Genomic DNA, 21,483 nt, shown 5'->3' with positions numbered 1-21,483 from the left:
CATGGCTGCGTCTAAGAGAGAGAAAGAGAGGAAGGCTGACCAACAGAGAAGGGAGAAGGAACAAGAGATGCGTCAGATATGTATTGATGCTCAGAGAAAAGAGGAAGACAAAACTCGTCAGAAACGCCGTGATAATCTGGCTCTGAAAGACGAGTTTATTAAGCAGACCAAGCAGAAGAAGCTGTTGAGAGAAGAGGAGAGACAGCAGGAGAAGGAAGAAAGAGACCAACTCCGGGCCCTCGATGAACAGCATCAACAGAAGCTTAGAGATGAGCAACGAAAAGAACTGGAGACAAAGGATAAAAAACTAAAACTTCACAAAGAGGAAATCTATAGAAAAAACTGGCTAAGACAAAGGGAAATTGAAAAACTGAACATGAAGGATAAGGAAACTAAACGTGTTCAGACTGACATAGAGGAAGTGCTGCAGCAGAGAAAACAGGAGAAGTCAGAACAATTCAAGAAGAGGCAGATTCCTAAGGATATAGTTAAAGAAAAACTGGCAGATGCTATAAAACAGCAGGCTGCTCAGAAAATCCAGACAGAGAAGGTGAAGTTGTCCAAGGAAGTGGCCGAGGCAGAGGCTAAAGTGATAAAACGGCAGAAGGACGCGAAGGGGAAGAGGGCTGCGGCTCTGAAGAGCATTGCCACTCACAGAGTGGAAAAACATCATGAAAATGAACAGAAGGAGAGAGAGGAGAAAGCGAGCAGCCTGGACTTGTTAAATCAAATGAAACAGTGTGACAGGTTGTCTGAGGAGCAAAATAAACTAGAAGTGTATTTAGAAAGACAAAAGAACATTAAGCATAAAGAGGTTTTATTATCCGATGCTGCTAAAAAGAAAGCCCTTCTTCAACAGGAGGTAAGAGAGGAAATACATGCTACCAGAGAAATGGAGAAACAGATTGCTGAGGGAGAGAAACAAATCCAGCAATACATGCAGCAGGAGGGCAAGGATCTTCCAGCAGCTCGGACCGGACAGGAGGTGCCAGATTACAATTACTTCTGTCGAGAAACTGATGAGCGGTTGCCCAAACGTGGTACTGCCCCCCTAAGCAGGGCGTGCTTAATGAAACGGTATCGGGAACGCGGCAGCCTGCAGCTAGCCACGGTGGATGTGAGGCCGCACTTTCTGCCAACACTTTCCAGAGCTGGTGATGGTTCAAAAGATGCAGGTGAACTGTTGCCCACGAAGGCAAATTCTGGATGGCAGCACACCCTTTCCTCGGAGGAGAAGATAAAGCAGTACCTGGAAAAAGACAAATTTCAGGTCAAAGAGAGCAGTACTGCTGATCTGCGGCCAACCCGCCTCCCAACCATTAAAACACCGGGAGCTCCTGCAGGACGACACTCTGCCCCAACTGGGGTGGAGTCATCAAAGAACCGTGGGAAAGAAACAGGAGAACGGTTGCCCAGATTGGACACTGCTAAAAGCCGGGACACCGAGCAGGAGAACAGTAAAGGGAATCTGCAGCGTAGCTTCCTCCCACCAATCACAACAAAAAACACTCCTGCAGTAAAGATCTGTTCCTCTCGGGTTGCATTGCGGGCCCACATGACAGTTACAGGGGAACCATTGCTCACGAAGGCAAATTCTGGATGGCAGCACACCCTTTCCTCGGAGGAGAAGATAAAGCAGTACCTGGAAAAAGACAAATTTCAGGTCAAAGAGAGCAGTACTGCTGATCTGCGGCCAACCCGCCTCCCAACCATTAAAACACCGGGAGCTCCTGCAGGACGACACTCTGCCCCAACTGGGGTGGAGTCATCAAAGAACCGTGGGAAAGAAACAGGAGAACGGTTGCCCAGATTGGACACTGCTAAAAGCCGGGACACCGAGCAGGAGAACAGTAAAGGGAATCTGCAGCGTAGCTTCCTCCCACCAATCACAACAAAAAACACTCCTGCAGTAAAGATCTGTTCCTCTCGGGTTGCGTTGCGGGCCCACATGACAGTTACAGGGGAACCATTGCTCACGAAGGCAAATTCTGGATGGCAGCGCACCCTTTCCTCGGAGGAGAAGATAAAGCAGTACCTGGAAAAAGACAAATTTCAGGTCAAAGAGAGTAGTACTGCTGGTCTGCGGCCAACCCGCCTCCCAACCATTAAAACACCGGGAGCTCCTGCAGGACGACACTCTGCCCCAACTGGGGTGGAGTCATCAAAGAACCGTGGGAAAGAAACAGGAGAACGGCTGTCCAGATTGGACACTGCTAAAAGCCGGGACACCGAGCAGGAGAACAGTAAAGGGAATCTGCAGCGTAGCTTCCTCCCACCAATCACAACAAAAAACACTCCTGCAGTAAAGATCTGTTCCTCTCGGGTTGCGTTGCGGGCCCACGTGACAGTGACAGGGGAACCATTGCCCAGATTTGCCACTAAGCAAACAAAAATGATCAAGAGGGCGCAGGAGCACCTCATCGACCAATCTAAATCCTCCCCCTACTCCCCTAACCCACTTTTTTATTTTATTTAATGTGTTCTCATTGTTCCCCCCTTTTCCCCTAAGTCCATGTAGTCTTCATGAATGGGTTTTCTCCAGGTGTTCTGGGTTTTTCCAACAGTCTGAATGTTTCAGCATAAAAAAAACACCGGGGTGGTGCTCGTGGAGCACGCTTACAGTAATTGCGCCGCATATGAATTGTAATGCTTAATGGGATAAAGGTGTGCCGCATTTGCGCTTCGGGTAAGGCCCCCTCTGCAAGACGAGGGCCCCTCCGTGAGGTGAGGCCCCCTCCGCGATGTGAGGCCCCTTGTGATCTGCGTGTAGGGAGGGGCGGGCCTGCTTATTGTCTTAAATGGAATAAGTAAACTGTTTACTGTTTTAAATATTTATTTAAAACGTAAACTTATAAAGAATATGTTTGCTGGAAGTGATACCGAGTTAATGAAGTGATAGGAAGATTATTTTCTTGTTAACTTCTATAAAACCTGATGTGTTCAACCAGAGGAGACGCCCCCTCTTGGATAGAGAGAATGCACATTCAGGGAAGTTGCAGGAATAGACCAGAAAGATAATAATTCACTGCATAAACACATATCAAAAATAATAACTGCAACATAAGGATAATGATGTGTTGCTGTATATCAAGAAAGTCATCACAGGATTATAATTCAGACACATTTTAGATTGCACACAGTCATTGTTAATATTACAATTGTTAGTTTTGCTTTGTAGTTCTTACAAAAGATTTCCACTGTAACTCCGTAACATTCACACCCTTCTCCGCCAGCTTCTTCTTGATCTGAAATAGAAAATAGAAAATAAAGAAATTAAAAGCAAAGCTCACAATATGTTTTTTTTTTCAGGAAAATGTGCAAGAAATTCAGGAAAATAATAATAAAATAAAACTTAAACTTAAATTGTACATGTCTATTGTTGAATTGTCTTAGTATGGTAGTCGCATAAACAGATATGAAATATTATACACCAATGTATGTCGTACAATTTTCGTGCAAAAATAAGGCTGCATACTTTTTTCTTTCAGTATGTACTGCAACTGCACTGTCACATCACTAGCAAGCAGTGAGCTCTGTGAAGAGAAGAGTGTCTACTGAAACTCAGCTAAACGCTGCCGTGATTAAACGCCATATTATGTTCCAAACCACTTCAAGGATTATTTCTGAAACAGTATGGAGCTCAAATGCTTTTTCTGCCGCATGTTTACCACAAGGACACTACCTTTTTATATCTTGCTTTTTTACACATACTCTCTCCAGTACAGGTTAGCTCTGAGTGTTAGCGTTGCTTGCTAGTGTAAACACAGACCATATTACATCCAAAACATGTTGCGCATTGTTTCTGACAGCAACGTTTCTGATTCACATTTTAGTAATGTCGTCATGCCCACAGCTAATCTGGATCAGCTCCGTTGTACCCCCGTTTTTAGAGATGTGGGTAAGGAGGAAAAGAGAGAGGGTTGTATTTTCGGACACTTTGTGAGTCTCCTTACACACCGGCCGGGGACACATATTTATGTATAAAAGACATTGAAAAGTGCATTTTGCATAATAGGGGACCGTTAAAGTAAAAATATGTGAGCTAATGCTCGCCACAGATGGAGAGCTCTGCTTCTCTCTCAGGGTTTCAGTCAATGTGATGTCTTCTCCGTAGCACCGAAGATGGTGGGTCGAATACTATGCACGTTTTCATACTGCAATATGCGACCAAATTCAGTAGGACTTCATGGTATTTTTGGCAACTTGCATTTGACATACAGTACTGTGTATTGGGACAAACTACTCCTTAAACGGCTAAAGTGCAATAATTATTCTTCCTCTGGCATGTTTGGCCATCAAAAAAAGCTTTAGGTGCATTACTACAAGCCTGTTGACTGGAGTGGAGCTTATGAAAATAATGATTTGCATCAGTTTAAAAAACGGGACAGATTGTTATTGGATTTTTATCTTGACAAGGAAGATGGCCATATTTGGCTTAAATCCAAAATGTCATCTATGTTTTATTGCAACACTTAAAATGGGACCTTGGACTCACTTGAATCAAGAGGTCATTCTTCATTGCAGGAAGGTTTTCTTCCAGCACTGCGTCCTGTGAGCTGATAGTCATTTTCAAATGCATCATAGTGAGACCTGATATAATGAGAGACACAAAATATTTCATTAATTCCATCATGACCGGAAAAGACAGAGTAGTTTATAAACTCTGCTTTATTCAGCGATTTGCTATCAAATCAGAGTATCAACATCTAGAACGTTCTCTTACTTTTGGATTACCTCAAGATCAAATGGCAATAAATACAAAAGAAAAGAAAAATAATAACCAATAAGATGTTTTTGTCTGTAAGACAACTGAACAATGTGAAGAACCAAGATATTTAGGGTCTAAAATGTGTCCTTTTCTCAGAGATTTTATTGATAGGAAAACCTGCCTTTCATGAAGCATCATCAGGCAGTAGCCTACACACCAACAATGAAACACACGAGCACATACTACAGTTGAAAAAAGCAGAAATAAAATCTGAGCTCACAGAACATTCCTGTTTAATACACACAGTTAAAGGTAATTCACTTCAGAAACACTTGTTGTTATATTCCATGGAATGCTCTTAACATCCTGATAGCAATGAACAAATTAAATGCTTTGGCAATAAACATATGCAAATATTTCATCTGTGGAAGCCGTGGCGCTGTAAAAAGCACGACCAATCATCTGCCTCGGCCCGCGGCAGATAATTGGATGGCCTACCTGCCTGTCAGCCTTCCATCTCGTGCACAAACTTATCTCGTGCCCTCATTGGTCATGTGCGCGTTCGTGTGTGTTGGAGGAGGGGCTCTGTAAGGAAGTCTGAAGGAAGGGGCAGATTTTTTTCGGTTGTGTACTTTCAAATTCTAGCTTACTCGAGCTAGTTTCTCCATTCTTACCTACCCTACCTTTAAGCTCACACACACACTATTGTATGGACATATACTGTATGTTCACCTGTTCTCACAAATAATAAAATAATTTAGATTATGAGCTCAAAAAATTAACTAAACAGGGAATATGAAAGAATCAAATTGAAGAACTCACCACATTTACAGAGGAACGGGTGTTTTTCTGCGCGTAGCCGTTCTCCCCATCGTCCAGAAACACTCTTCATCAAAGCTCCACAGTTTCCGTCAGATGGAGTATAAACAGCTTTGCCTGTTTTCCAGTATCTGAATGAGGATAATGTCTGGTCCGACCACACCCAGATGTCCCTGAAGAGGCCAACCCACACTTGCTGGTCCCCGGCTACTTCCCTGATGATCTGATACTCTGCATCATTCCTCACACTGGCCAGGTCTGTGTAGAATTGTCTGCAGTGGTCTCGAGCAGCAATCCAGGTCCTAGCATTTGCAACGTGCACGTACTGATCTCTACCTTGTTTTCCTCCTATGAAGAAAACCACAAGTTTATCGTTTTTGTGTGTCTCTCTGTGTATTAGAAAGACTGGTGCTGATTGTTTTGATCCTTAAAGACGCCTTGTGTATACAGGCTTTTTGGGGTTTCCCTTCTACTGCGTTATATTGGTTTGTGTGCATGTAAATGGTCTGCAAAGGCTAAAACCCCTGCCTGTAACGCCTCCATTGGACTCCTTTGTTTACGTCTGTAACATAGTGACATCACTATGTATCACTCATTTTCCTATTGGCTAGCGCTCCAACACATTGTACGTGATAGGCTAGGGGGCGGGACATCTCTAAGCGGTTGACCAATCACAACAGAACCGGCCAGCTAACCAATCAGAGCAGACTGGGCTCTGGTTTCAGACAGAGGGTGAAAAGAGGTGCTGCAGCACAGGCAGTATGAGAAAAATAAAGAGCTTTTTAAAGCATGGAGACATGTCACAGTAGAGGCACACATTTTAAAGTGTGTGTGTGTGTGTGTGTGTGTGTGTGTGTGTGTGTGACTCCAGAATCAAAGTGTCACTCACCATCAAAGCAAATTGAACGTTGTGTGGTGGTGCACTCTCTGACAAACAGTGTCCCGTTGTTGAAGGCTCCACAGTTGAAACGATTATCTTCTTGCATGTACCAAATTAAATACTCTCTTTCTCCCTTCTTGTAGAAATCTTTTTCAGTTATGGACCAGTGCCACCTCCGCTCCCCTTTCATGAGTCCTATCCACACGGCATCATCGTACTGGCCCTCAACAGATCTCAGCACTGTTTCTATATCTCCCAGGTCCTCTATGGTGGCAAGGTCGAGACAATTCTCTCTGCAGAAACTCTGAGCCTCTCGCCAGGTTTTCATGAAGACAGAGAGCACAGCGCTGTGGGAGAGAAGCCATGGAGATACATTTCAAATGAAAATACAATAAACATACTCAAATTATATTCAATTACACTTTTATATTTTAAGAGCCATTTAAATTATGATTTGAATTGATTGATTGATTGATTGATCTAGTTAGTGCATGATTAAGTTAGTGATTGGTTTGTTAACTGATTAATGTAGTAATTGATTGAGTTAATGATTGGTTAATTGGTTGGTTTGATATCTGGAGGAGAGAAACTGTGTAATAGAAAATCAAAAACATGCTGCAGCTGAGAGAAACTACAGTATTGTGACAAATGATCATTTTATATCCTTGTAAGTCACATTGGTTTGTCAAACGAAAACTAATGTTTATTCAGAGACTGTTCACTTAGAGAAAGTAAAAGGAGTTACACTTACTTGAAAGTATAATGAGATTTAGAATCCAATCCATAACTCTGATGAGGCGGAGAAAGCAAGATTTAGTTATACTGCTATACAATTGTTGAAAGACTGAATTTAACAGACAAAGTTCAAGATTTAAAAGTGGGATTAGCTCATGAAATAGTTGACCAAATGCCCAAAAATGATAGCATGAAGAGTTTTATTTTTAACATATTGAGATTTAATAATAAAAAGATGAACAACTGATTTACCTGACGTATGCTAAGTCTTCACTGGTCAATTGTTGATTGCATTGTCTGTGTCTTTTCTTCTTAAAAATAATATCTATGTTATTTTTTCAGCTCTGAATCCCTCTCTCCTCTGTGATCACAGGGCTATATGGTTATGTAGTTTGAACATACATGAATACATGGGTTGAGTTTACATCCAGTGTCTCATATCCATATACAAATGTTTCTTCCTCTTATGTAAAACGTGCAATCTCTGGAACGTGTACAATGCAAACTTTATAATAATAATGTTCAAGGGCAAAGTAAAGATACATACACACCTAACAACATCTATTTACATTTGTTGTACTAGACAGATATAGGGCTTGATTACCGACGAGCCCTGGTAAAAAGAATATTTTTTATTGGTAGGCGCTTGTAATATTTATTATTCACCACAACATAATGCAGTACAATGTTTTGGGGAAATATTTTCCAAGGCCCATAACTTTGACCCAGTTTATCAGTTCATACTGTCCTGACTGAGCACACGCACCTGTAACCTTGGCTGCTGTGCTCTCAGTGTTTTGTCTCCCTGTTCCTGCCTGTTGGCGTCAGCTGATAGAGGTGTTATGATTCTATCTTGTTATGCACAATGTTGATTATTCTCTCTGAACTAGCTAAATACATGTGTCTGGGGGAGAGTTCTTCAGAATTGACGTGGCAACTCTACCGTGAAGTCAGAACGTCTGACTCCTGATTTGTTTTGTGAATTCTCCGGCCGAAGCTCCTAAATAAACCATCAGTGTTTGACATCAAAGCTCCAGCTCTCCCCGTGTCTCCTTCCTGAGTCGGTGACTCCTCCTGCATTGCTACACAGAAGTTTCCCCCACATCTATGTTATTTTTTCAGCTCTGAATCCCTCTCTCCTCTGTGATCACAGGGCTATATGGTTATGTAGTTTGAACATACATGAATATGTAGGTTGAGTTTACATCCAGTGTCTCGTTTACCAACACACTCTCACTCCCTAAGCGTCCAGGAGCGACGCTTGGTCAGGGTCCCGTGGCGTCCAGTTGTGACGCGCCGAGGCTCCTTCAGCTTCATAAACGGACGCAAAGAGCTTTCAACTGATTGCAATGTATTCCCATCGGCGGCGGTATTTGACGCTTAGGGAAGCACGGCATTCGTTTGTGTCGGAGGCTGTTAAAGGCAATGTGAGCGTCCATTCCCATTGGATAACGGAGAATTGTACACCCGGAAGTAAGTATTCCCCTTACTGTCGATTGATTTGACAGTGATATCTCCACTACACATCAACTCAAAAACACCAGATTATCCTAATAAATAATACAATTATAAAATGCAATAACGTGCTTTAACCAGTAGGTGTCCCTTTCTATCAGCTGTGCACTGTTATGGTGTAAATACAGCCTATCTACCAATTGGATCAAATATAAAAGTCAGCCGAATTAGTGTTGATACTGCAAGGAGACGTATTGTGTGAAAAGAAATGTAAGATGTTGTTTAATTGCTTATATATTTAAGATCCACGTCAAGTTTTCAGTTTTGGCGGCAGTTCCTGTTTGTCTAGAAGTCTTGTCATCAGGGCTCTATAAATAGAGTTAACTACGGCAGATATGTCATATTTAATGCAGCCGAAACATGTATTACAATGCCGTTATGTGATGACTTTCAAAGAGAAAAGCAAGCACACTCGGAATAATGTATTATTTAATTGTTTTATACAGTCTATGGTTGCTACAGAGGATTGTGGGTAATGTAATGTCTTCGGCCGTCCAAAACTCATAGAAAACGACTAGTATATTCATATACAAATGTTTTTTCCTGTTATGTAAAACGTGCAATCTCTGGAACGTGTGCAAACTTTATTATAATAATGTTCAAGGGCAAAGTAAAGATACATACACACCTTACAACATCTATCTACATTTTTTGTACTAGACAGATATAGGGCTTACCGACGAGCCCTGGTAATGTTTTACTCAAATGGATGGAAATCTTTTTTATTGGTAGGTGCTTGTAATATTTATTATTCACCACAACATAATGCAGTACAATGTTTTGGGGAAATAATTTCCTAGGCCCATAACCTCTCTCCCTTCTCTCCCTTTTCTCCCCCCCCCCCCCTTCCACCTCTCCCCTCTCCCCCCTCTCTCCCTTCTCTCCCCTCTATCTCACCTCTCCACCCTGCCCCCACTGGACCGGGACTTTAAAACCCCCCCACACACACAGACACAACAAATCCAACACCAGTCACTTTTACGCTGCTATGGAAATGTTTGCACTCCCATTTGCACTATGTACATCATCTTTTTTTATATATATCTTGCTTACTTGAAGTAAACGGTTATTTTGTGTTTTTTTGTAAATATTGAGTGTTCTTGCATTACATTACATTTAGCTGACGCTTTTATCCAAAGCGACTTACAATAAGTGCATTCGACCAAGAAGATACAAACTAGAAGAAAACAGAATCATATAAGAACATTAGGTTTCATAGAGCCAAAACATTTGTGTGCTACTCAACTGGCTTTAGATAAGCCAGTCCTTTATTAGTAGCCTATATAAGTCCTTTGTTAGTATGTAAGTGCTTTGTTAGTATCTAAGTTTTTTTCGTTTTTCATTTTTTTCATTTTATTGTTCGAAGTGGAGTCGAAAGAGATGAGTTTTCAGTCTGCGCCGGAAGATGTGTAAGCTTTCTGCTGTCCTGATGTCAATGGGGAGCTCATTCCACCATTTTGGAGCCAGGATAGCAAACCCACGTGTTTTTGCTGATGGGAACTTGGGTCCCCCTCGCAGTGCTGGTGCAGCGAGCCGTTTGGCTGATGCAGAGCGGATGGCACATGCAGGTAGACCAGCCAGGAGGGAGTTGCAGTAGTCTAGGCGTGAGATGACAAGAGCCTGGACCAGAAGCTGCGTCGCTTTCTGGGTGAGGAGGGGACGTATCCTCCTGATGTTTTAAACTAAAGAGTGTATCTGCAGCAGCGGGTTGTAGCAGCGATGTTTGCAGTGAAGGACAGTTTGTTATCTAGGGTCACACCCAGATTCCTTGCAGTCTGAGTCGGGGAAACAACCGAGGTGCCGATGTTGATTGTTAGGTCAAGAGTGGGACAATCTTTTCCCTGAAGAAAAAGCAGTTCAGTCTTGTCAAGGTTGAGCTTGAGGTGGCGAGCAGACATCCACTGAGAGATGTCAGCTAGACAAGCAGAGATGCGTGTGTTAGAAATTAAAATGTATAACGTCAACATGGCTGTAAGATTCACAATTTAAATTTTTCTTTTAGGGATTGAAAGAAACCTTCCGCCCCAACCCAGATGTTCAAACTGAGCATTGAATGATAGTTTTAGAATTAACCTGCTCCATATCTGGGGATAAGATACTGTTTGATGAATGTTGACATGTTTCTAAATATTGATTGCATTTTGAACAGGTAACACAGATGCAGTGGCCAAGGGGCTACTGTGAGAGATGTAATTCCAGAATAGAATACAGAAGAAGTTGACCTGTGATAATGAAACTATTTTGTAATATTTTAACAGACATTAGAGTAACTGAGGTTTGAAATATAGAAAGAACATATTACAGTTAAGTTAAGCTAAAACATAGTAATGTAATGACACAGAATTTAATTTAGACAACATCTTGTAACTAGCCTGGTAAATAGATGTAAAAGCCATGGACTTTATTGTTTAGGCTATTATGGGGATATACATTTAATTTAAATTCATAATAGAAAGACATTTGATGACAGTATGTTGGAATTCTGCATTCATTTTTCAGCTTGATGATAGACAGGTAGAAGCAGTATTGCCAGGTGAAATTGATGGGATTTCTGCACACGATCCAAGCAGAGAATGACGTACCTTACAGGACAGATACACTCAGGAAACCACACTCTGACAGCATCATGACTTCAGTTGTTTTTGAATCCATAATGAAATTGTATTACATAATGTTAGTGTGTGTCTTATAGTTCATTGTTATATTTAGATTTGAGAAAGATTACAAGGATTTTATTTAGGAATAACACAGATGCTCATCAGACATTTCCGAGCTATTGAAATATGTTATTTAGTTCACCATGAAGATGTTTTATTTTGTTTGTAACATATGCCAAGTAGTAAGATTCAGATATCAGCAGGTTCTGAATTATTATTCCTCTGTCCCATAACCAACAAGAATGTGGATGGGGAGAACTATATCTGCTGTAACCAGCAGAGATTCATAAATTACACCAGAGACACAGTAACAAGATGACACAGTTAGATAAAAACAGACCGATAGAATGGCGCTAAAATTTAGTTGAAAAAGGGGGTGTATGCAAAAAAACTGAAGAGGATAAGATTGTTTAAAAAAAAAAAAAAAGTAATATTTAGCTATTTTCAGATAGTTTAATCCTTATATTTTGTAAAAGAACAAGTGCCTTAACACTGAATGTGGTATGAGAACTGTTTCTGTGAAAGGAGGGAGAAAGAAATGTTCAAATACCAAGCTAATTGCTGCTATTTTGAAAAGTGATATTGAATGTTAAAACTAGAAGTTTAAGCACAAGGGAAAACTTATGTTGAAGACCAACCGAAGCATTTTTTGTATTTTTGATGACGGTTATTTGAACCATTCCATTTTGATAGTATGTTTTTGATATGAGTTATGTACTATGCAAAGTTCAGATGAAGAACTCATTGATTTCAGTATTGTGTTCACACCTTAAAAGGTGTGAAAGGAGGGATTGTTAGAAATTAAAATCAATGTTTTATGGCATAATTTAGTCTAAAACATACCGTCAGTTTAAAAGCAGTCTTATGAAGAACTCATTGATTTCAGTATTGTGTTCACACCTTAAAAGGTGTGAAAGGAGGGATTGTTAGAAATTAAAATCAATGTTTTATGGCATAATTTAGTGTAAACATTCCGTCAGCTTAAAAGCAGTTTTATTCTGAAAATCCTTCATTTCCGGTTAGCATTAGCATGTGGCTAACGTTTTGAAACCGTGAATTGAAGGTGAAATGACATGTGATGTTGTACACTAAACACACTGGGATTAGCACTCATTTATTGACGCTGAATAACGTTTATCAGGGAGTGTTTAAATAACCACAGACACCAGAAGGATGTAATTTAGCAACAAAAAAGGCAGGAATTGCATTGGACCCGCCCCCGACGACGCTGGCCAATAGGAGAAGACCTCAGATGACAACAGGAAGACGAAGCCAAGAATCAGGAGTTCTCACCTCCTGACCTGGGCTGACCAAGACATGGGGAGAGTGTCTCCGCTTGCAATTTCATTTGTAAACCACCGAATCTTTTGTGTAATTAAATGCTGTTAACTTTTATAAGCTTGCCTTGACTCTTTTCAGTCTCTCCTGCGTGTCGTCAGCGTAGCAATGGTATGCATTTTAATGTGTGTTTTTTTGTTATACCTCGGGACTGTGGGAAACAGTATTTCGATTTTCTGTGTGTACTGTACAAACATATTTTGAGATTGACAATAAAGTTGACTTTGACTTTTACCTAGTTAATCAGTTTTTACTGCCCTCGCTGAGCACAGGCCTGCAACCTTGTGTTTTGTCTCCTTATTCCTGCCTGTTGGCGTCAGCTGATAGAGGTGTCTTATTGCTTTGCCTGATCTATCTGTGCACAATGTTGATTATTCTCTTGTCACCAGCTAAATACAAGGCTCTGGGGTAGAGATCTTGAGGATTGGTTGGGATACCGCCGTGTCAACTTCTGGCTGCAGCAAATGTCTTTGTCAATTCTCCGTCCGTAACTTCAAATAAATCTTCAGTGCTTGCCATCAAGCTCAAGCTCTCCCCGTGTTTCATTGTGTTTCGACTACATGCTCCAGAAGTTTCCATTACACAATGCAACACCCTATTTTTAGCATCACGTAAGTTAGCCATAAAGTCAAAATCCACACTTATTGTTTCCCACCAAAGGATATTTGTTAACATGGGGTAAATTAGCCCAGTTACAAGTGTTAAAAGGTACCTATTGAAGTCTATCCTTTAGGCAAGGCAAGGCAAGGCAAGTTTATTTATATAGCACCTTTCAACACAAGGCAATTCAAAGTGCTTTACAAAAATGAAAGACATTAAGAAAATGGCATTTAAAAACAGTCATTAAAAAGCAAAGATAATAAAATAAACATTAAAATGAATAAAAGTTACAGTGCAGTTTAACATTACATTACATTGCATTTAGCTGACGTTTTTATCCAAAGCGAATTACAATAAGTGCATTCAACCAAGAAGATACAAGCTTATCATATAAGTACATTAGGTTTCATAGAGCCAAAACATTTTAAGTGCTACTCAACTGGCTTTAGATAAGCCAGTCCTTTGTTAGTATATAAGTGCTTTGTTATGTAAGTGCTTAGTTAGTATATAAGTGCTTTGTTAGTAATTGTATTGCTCAAAGTGGAGTCGAAAGAGATTAGTTTTTAGTCTGCGCCGGAAGATGTGTAAGCTTTCTGCTGTCCTGATGTCAATGGGGAGCTCATTCCACCATTTTGGAGCCAGGATAGCAAACCGACGTGTTTTTGCTGATGGGAACTTGGGTCCCCCCTCGCAGTGGACTTCAGAGACTAAACTGAATTAAAGAGTGTCATCACTGTGTTCAAATTTGACTAAGATTTGCCAGATAAAGTTTTATTTGCATCTGTGTGTCTTTGGCTGCTCTTCTTGCTGAGAATGTAAATAAATACTATATTTACTCACTGACCGTTTTTGTCAGCCCATGCACCTGTCCCTTTGACCCCAAAGTGTCCAGGCCGACTTCATTTAGACAAATTCAGGATGAGAGGGACACAGTGGGTGTTTCTCAATCGCGAGTAAAGCTGCTTCAGAGCCACTATTTCAAGCATACTACGTCATCGAGTGCCGCCGAAGTACTGTTCCAATCTCCAGTATACTTGGAAATCTAAGTGACTCACTATAACAAACACCAACAATCCTCCAGATGTGTGTGATATTACTGTTCCCAGTGATGGAAGAAGCAGAGGTGGAAGAAGTACTCAGATCTGGTACTTCAGTAAAAGTAGAAGTACCAGAGTGTAAATACTCTGTTACAAGTAAAGTCCTGCATTCAAAATGTTACTCAAGTAAAAGTGGGAAAGTATTAGCATCAACATATACTTAAATTATCAAAAGTAAAAGTTGTCATCGTGCAGATTGGTCCATTTCAGAATAATATATATGATATGTTTTATAATGATTGATCATGAAAGTGTTCTCAAAGCTGTACATCCTCATCGCTCCAGTGCGTGCAGCAGCCTCCTCAGGTTGCTTGGCCTCAAAGTACATTTGCTGACCAATGTGCAGTAAATATTTGGTGACAGCGATGTCATTGCCAGATGCTGTGGAAAAGAATGATGTCGGCAAACTAACGTTTTAGATTCATATAAATTAAGCAAGGCTGTCACACATTTGCCGTTTGGTAACACAGTAGGAAAATGCTTGCTGCTTTGGCTTTTTAGCAGTGATACATTCCAGAGAACACTTGTAGTGCATGTATTGAATACACTCATATTTTTTAAGGGAACCTGCAAAAGTCTTAATAGATCAGACCTTGGCATAACAATTGGTAATAAAACAATTTATTAAAGAAGTTGCAATACCAAGTTTGTCCTGCTTTGAATTTATTGTTGTTTCTTTCCCCCATTTAGGTATTACAGGTGTAGGTTCTCAAATGAAGCTAAAAGCTGCCAATAAAGTAATTGATCTCACAAGCTTTGACCAATTTTTTGTTAAACCCCACTGCTAGTTTGAGACAATGTGCATTATAATTAGAACACTAATGTACTTGCGCATTTGGGTTAAAGTGTACCACCACATTATTTTATTCTGCTCTAAAATGTTAAGCAGTTTGAAAAACCATGCAACATTAGGAGGATCTTGTAATACATCTAAAGTTTCTCCCCAGATCTGTTCAAGGTTTATATTGAGACTTGGAGAAACACCAAGTGAGAAAAGGAGAACATTCCTGTTTAAACGAAACATACCATCTTGAGGAGTAAGGGTGAAGCTGCTCTTTGGTGAGAGTTCTTTTAAAACAGTGCCTCCCTTCACTTCAGGGTAGAAGCCAACTTTATAGGAGTGAAAGAATCTGCAACAGACAAGAGAACATTACGACAAGGTAGGGAATAGCAGTTGTCACAGTCTTACAAGTTTTCCATTTTCTGTATTGAGGTCAGCAATATAGAAAAATCATGATTAAATATCTTACCTTGGATATTTACACTGCACAGGAATGGTAAATGGCATTTCTCTTAAAACTACTGTGTTTGGCTGGTAGTTGGCCACATTGCTGATCACCCGGAAATCTGCATTATTCTGGATCAGACAAAGATTTGTGTTGGTTGAGGTTTGTCAATATAAAAGCTTTAATGTTTTCAAAACACATAAAACTGCTTTACCAACCTCTGTCTTGAATCCACAGCTATCCGTCAGAAGGTAGAGGAAGTAGTAATGGTCTTTGGTACTTTTGTTAACAGAACAGGTGCCTAGTTTAAGAGATTTCCATGCATCTGTGTACTTAAAGATCTCTTTCCTTACTCTAACATACATTCTGTCAACATGGCACACGATTTCAATCAGCTTTGGTCTGGCTGTTGTTCTGGATGCAATAGTAGTGGTGGCAGTCTGAAGTAACATTTGTCTGAGCGAGGGTGGTAGGGGTATGGCACCCTTTTCTGGCTTGAAGGCACTTTTATGGTCATCGGAGGAAGATACAACCAGATACACAGGAACTTGCCTTGGTGCAAGTGTTGTAGATGCACTACTTGCCGCCCTCAGGAATTTCGGTTTGAGGTCCTCACTCATTTCGTCACTTATTACTTTCTGGATTCTCTCCCACTCTTGTTCAGGGTTTCGCACAAGCGGGCCATTGCGAGCTCTTCCTCTGGACCGATAACAGTAGGCAGAACAAAACAGCACTAACAAAATCACAGCATGCATCGGGGCCATTTTCACTCAAGACAGCGCCTATCACTGACATCAACAAGAACAGATACTTTGGTGGGGTTTCAGCTGGCTTTTACTTTGCAATCACTAGAGAGAACTCCCCACAGCTGCTGCAAATGCTAATCAAGATCAGCCAATGAGAGGTGACAATAACTAGCAAAACAGACATCTTAATAGAATAAGCTTAACAAAATGTCACGATGTAAGAGACTGTAATGTTGTTGTTTTTTATTGATAGTTAAAACGTAATGGCTAATAATTACAAATGCTAACTCGCTAGCTAGCTAACTTCGGACCTCCCCTTTTTTCTTGCATTAAAGTGAGCAATATGTAATTCCTTTCAAACCCACGACTTACCGTTCTTCTGTGTCTGCAACAGAATATAAAAAATGTCCAAAGAAATGTCGAAGAGTTTAAAAACTACCTCAACATCCCGTTTTTTACTCCACTTCACACAGCAACTTCCGACGGGTGCTATGCTGCATGAAAGGGGCGTGGCTTCTAGGGTGCTTATTTTGGCTTAGGACCAATGAGAGCAGACTATATTTTGAGTGACGTGTCCAGTATCCAATCACCAGGCTTCTTACAGATTGGTGCCACCCAGATTGGTGCCACCCACAAGGAGTTCACAAGTGGGGCTACAAGGGGCATTTTGAATTTGAATCTGTTATCTGTAAATAAGTAGCCAATTGATAAGGAGCTCGTTGAAGATAGACACAAACATTTGACTAATGGAAAGTCATTTATCTCCAAGATGATGGACTGTTATTGGCTGTAAACAAAGGGAATGGGATTCCAAGTAAAAAGATTTCCACTAATATAGCATGACAGCAGCTCAGAATATTGAAAAGAAAACGTCAATCATTTGTTAGATTCACTTTGCTCCAGTATTTATGCTGTTTTATACTTCTAATCCAGATAAACTCTGTATTTTTAACTCCACTATTTCACAAATACATTGTTTGTTCACTGTGACAATATAGATCCAACTCAAAGCATCAGCTATAATAATTCAGCAATATATCATAATATGACACGGACAGAGCAGGGATTTATTCTTTTAAACTCTTTTTTATTCGTTTGAATGTAAAATGTACAGTTATACAATTATCCTGTGCTTAATGTGTTATTATCTGCAAAACGTTTGTCAGTAAGAACATTTTATACATGATCAATCAAGTTATTCCATTAATTGGCATATTGTTTTTTCTCTTGTCATTGTTTTGGGCTCTCACCAAACAAACCCTGCATTTGTCCAACCTAAATTCTCATATAATCACAGTTTTAAATAAAAAAAATCAAAGTGATCCCATGGCGGTGTTTTTTTGTGCCTTGGATTTAAACTAGAAACTTCTCCTGCAGGCTTTGTCGGTCACATCCACTGATCAATGTAAATGTTTCATCCTCTCAATGTAAAGCAAATGCAGACTCAGGATCTACACAAATGCAAACTTTTGTCTGAAGGGTGAATTAAGGTAAAATACTTCAACCCACTTAAGTACTGTATGTGCTAAGACACAGAAACACTTCACAAACCAATTGAAATTCATCATTTTTAGATGAAAGCTATTTACAAATTCCCCTTGTGTCAAAGAGATGTAAGGCTGAAATTGGCCCCATCTTTATGATGTGTAAATACGTTTGTTTTATTTGTATCAACTGCACGGTATGGGTAGAAAATGCACAGATGCATGCAATAAAGTAATTAGAAAAGGTTTTATAAAGAATATGGAGCCCTCTTGTGGTTATCTTACATTTGACCTCATCATCTGGTTGTTGTCTGACACAAGATGGATGTGGTTTGTGATTCTCACATCTGTCTCTTCCTCTCTTCTTCGTCCTCCGTGAGCTCCTGTCTTCCTTCCTGCCTGGATACTCTGAGGGCAGGCAGCTATCTGCGGCTCGCACTGTCCCCCCCCCCCCCCTGAGAATTCATAGTATTATAATTACAGATTATAATTAACATTATTAGGGAACTTGTACTTAAAACTAATATGTATGCTATTTATTACTTCTAATAAAGATACTTTTAATTGGAATACATTAGTTTAGAATCAGGTGTCAATTAAATACTGTTAGTTGCCTAGCAACTGTAACTAGGCAACTTGGAATGCAATTATTTGAATGACTTCATAGTCGGACAAAGTCAAGTGATGTCTCCCGGAATGTGAAGAGGTCACTATCTGCATTCATCTGGTCACGTGATGCGATGATGTCATTAATGGCTTTGAAATTGTCTGAACCAAATTCTTATAGGAGTCTTGAGTTCCGCAGTTATTTGAGACACAACACGGGTTGTTCAGGCAGTATTTTCCCAACACAACACGACAACACAGAACAAACTGAAATGGCCCATCCAATCTACAAAGGCTGCATATTGAAGCGGCGGGAACAAATAATGATGCGGAAACAGGCAGAGGAGGACTATAGGTCTGAGACGGCTGATGAGGTGGATTTCAAGAGAAAGGACGGGCAGCGAGCGCTTGACGCAGCCAATGATAAGAGGTTCTTCCAGAATGAAGATGTCAGAAAGTTCAATAGCGACCTCTTAAAAGAAAAAATAAGAAATGACAATGCAGCCATGGCTGCGTCTAAGAGAGAGAAAGAGAGGAAGGCTGACCAACAGAGAAGGGAGAAGGAACAAGAGATGCGTCAGATATGTATTGATGCTCAGAGAAAAGAGGAAGACAAAACTCGTCAGAAACGCCGTGATAATCTGGCTCTGAAAGACGAGTTTATTAAGCAGACCAAGCAGAAGAAGCTGTTGAGAGAAGAGGAGAGACAGCAGGAGAAGGAAGAAAGAGACCAACTCCGGGCCCTCGATGAACAGCATCAACAGAAGCTTAGAGATGAGCAACGAAAAGAACTGGAGACAAAGGATAAAAAACTAAAACTTCACAAAGAGGAAATCTATAGAAAAAACTGGCTAAGACAAAGGGAAATTGAAAAACTGAACATGAAGGATAAGGAAACTAAACGTGTTCAGACTGACATAGAGGAAGTGCTGCAGCAGAGAAAACAGGAGAAGTCAGAACAATTCAAGAAGAGGCAGATTCCTAAGGATATAGTTAAAGAAAAACTGGCAGATGCTATAAAACAGCAGGCTGCTCAGAAAATCCAGACAGAGAAGGTGAAGTTGTCCAAGGAAGTGGCCGAGGCAGAGGCTAAAGTGATAAAACGGCAGAAGGACGCGAAGGGGAAGAGGGCTGCGGCTCTGAAGAGCATTGCCACTCACAGAGTGGAAAAACATCATGAAAATGAACAGAAGGAGAGAGAGGAGAAAGCGAGCAGCCTGGACTTGTTAAATCAAATGAAACAGTGTGACAGGTTGTCTGAGGAGCAAAATAAACTAGAAGTGTATTTAGAAAGACAAAAGAACATTAAGCATAAAGAGGTTTTATTATCCGATGCTGCTAAAAAGAAAGCCCTTCTTCAACAGGAGGTAAGAGAGGAAATACATGCTACCAGAGAAATGGAGAAACAGATTGCTGAGGGAGAGAAACAAATCCAGCAATACATGCAGCAGGAGGGCAAGGATCTTCCAGCAGCTCGGACCGGACAGGAGGTGCCAGATTACAATTACTTCTGTCGAGAAACTGATGAGCGGTTGCCCAAACGTGGTACTGCCCCCCTAAGCAGGGCGTGCTTAATGAAACGGTATCGGGAACGCGGCAGCCTGCAGCTAGCCACGGTGGATGTGAGGCCGCACTTTCTGCCAACACTTTCCAGAGCTGGTGATGGTTCAAAAGATGCAGGTGAACTGTTGCCCACGAAGGCAAATTCTGGATGGCAGCACACCCTTTCCTCGGAGGAGAAGATAAAGCAGTACCTGGAAAAAGACAAATTTCAGGTCAAAGAGAGCAGTACTGCTGATCTGCGGCCAACCCGCCTCCCAACCATTAAAACACCGGGAGCTCCTGCAGGACGACACTCTGCCCCAACTGGGGTGGAGTCATCAAAGAACCGTGGGAAAGAAACAGGAGAACGGTTGCCCAGATTGGACACTGCTAAAAGCCGGGACACCGAGCAGGAGAACAGTAAAGGGAATCTGCAGCGTAGCTTCCTCCCACCAATCACAACAAAAAACACTCCTGCAGTAAAGATCTGTTCCTCTCGGGTTGCATTGCGGGCCCACATGACAGTTACAGGGGAACCATTGCTCACGAAGGCAAATTCTGGATGGCAGCACACCCTTTCCTCGGAGGAGAAGATAAAGCAGTACCTGGAAAAAGACAAATTTCAGGTCAAAGAGAGCAGTACTGCTGATCTGCGGCCAACCCGCCTCCCAACCATTAAAACACCGGGAGCTCCTGCAGGACGACACTCTGCCCCAACTGGGGTGGAGTCATCAAAGAACCGTGGGAAAGAAACAGGAGAACGGTTGCCCAGATTGGACACTGCTAAAAGCCGGGACACCGAGCAGGAGAACAGTAAAGGGAATCTGCAGCGTAGCTTCCTCCCACCAATCACAACAAAAAACACTCCTGCAGTAAAGATCTGTTCCTCTCGGGTTGCGTTGCGGGCCCACATGACAGTTACAGGGGAACCATTGCTCACGAAGGCAAATTCTGGATGGCAGCGCACCCTTTCCTCGGAGGAGAAGATAAAGCAGTACCTGGAAAAAGACAAATTTCAGGTCAAAGAGAGTAGTACTGCTGGTCTGCGGCCAACCCGCCTCCCAACCATTAAAACACCGGGAGCTCCTGCAGGACGACACTCTGCCCCAACTGGGGTGGAGTCATCAAAGAACCGTGGGAAAGAAACAGGAGAACGGCTGTCCAGATTGGACACTGCTAAAAGCCGGGACACCGAGCAGGAGAACAGTAAAGGGAATCTGCAGCGTAGCTTCCTCCCACCAATCACAACAAAAAACACTCCTGCAGTAAAGATCTGTTCCTCTCGGGTTGCGTTGCGGGCCCACGTGACAGTGACAGGGGAACCATTGCCCAGATTTGCCACTAAGCAAACAAAAATGATCAAGAGGGCGCAGGAGCACCTCATCGACCAATCTAAATCCTCCCCCTACTCCCCTAACCCACTTTTTTATTTTATTTAATGTGTTCTCATTGTTCCCCCTTTTCCCCTAAGTCCATGTAGTCTTCATGAATGGGTTTTCTCCAGGTGTTCTGGGTTTTTCCAACAGTCTG

General features: G+C 41.3%; 1 protein-coding gene across 1 annotated transcript; it reads right to left on the bottom strand.

Moving 5' to 3' along the window:
- Positions 1-6,408: 6,408 nt before the first annotated feature.
- Positions 6,409-16,825, bottom strand: LOC117474777. Its single transcript, XM_034120782.1, has 6 exons — positions 16,694-16,825; positions 15,794-16,274; positions 15,600-15,706; positions 15,376-15,479; positions 14,619-14,730; positions 6,409-6,754 (listed from the first exon to the last, which is right to left on the bottom strand). Exons 2-6 carry the CDS (start codon positions 16,193-16,195, stop codon positions 6,409-6,411), a joined length of 1,071 nt encoding a protein of 356 aa, XP_033976673.1. The 5' UTR covers positions 16,196-16,274; positions 16,694-16,825.
- Positions 16,826-21,483: the final 4,658 nt, after the last annotated feature.

The sequence above is a fragment of the Trematomus bernacchii genome, unplaced genomic scaffold (genome assembly GCF_902827165.1).
Source record: "Trematomus bernacchii unplaced genomic scaffold, fTreBer1.1, whole genome shotgun sequence".
In the NCBI taxonomy this organism is placed as follows: Eukaryota; Metazoa; Chordata; class Actinopteri; order Perciformes; family Nototheniidae; genus Trematomus; species Trematomus bernacchii.
This window is presented reverse-complemented; position numbering and strand designations above follow the sequence as displayed.

Coding starts and splice junctions, on each gene's coding strand:
- LOC117474777 (XM_034120782.1), bottom strand. CDS start 16,195: ATGAGTGAGGACCTCAAACCGAAATTCCTGAGGGCGGCAAGTAGTGCA. Junction 15,707..15,793: donor GCTGTGGATTCAAGACAGAG/GTTGGTAAAGCA, acceptor TGTCTGATCCAG/AATAATGCAGATTTCCGGGT. Junction 15,480..15,599: donor GTGCAGTGTAAATATCCAAG/GTAAGATATTTA, acceptor TGTCTGTTGCAG/ATTCTTTCACTCCTATAAAG.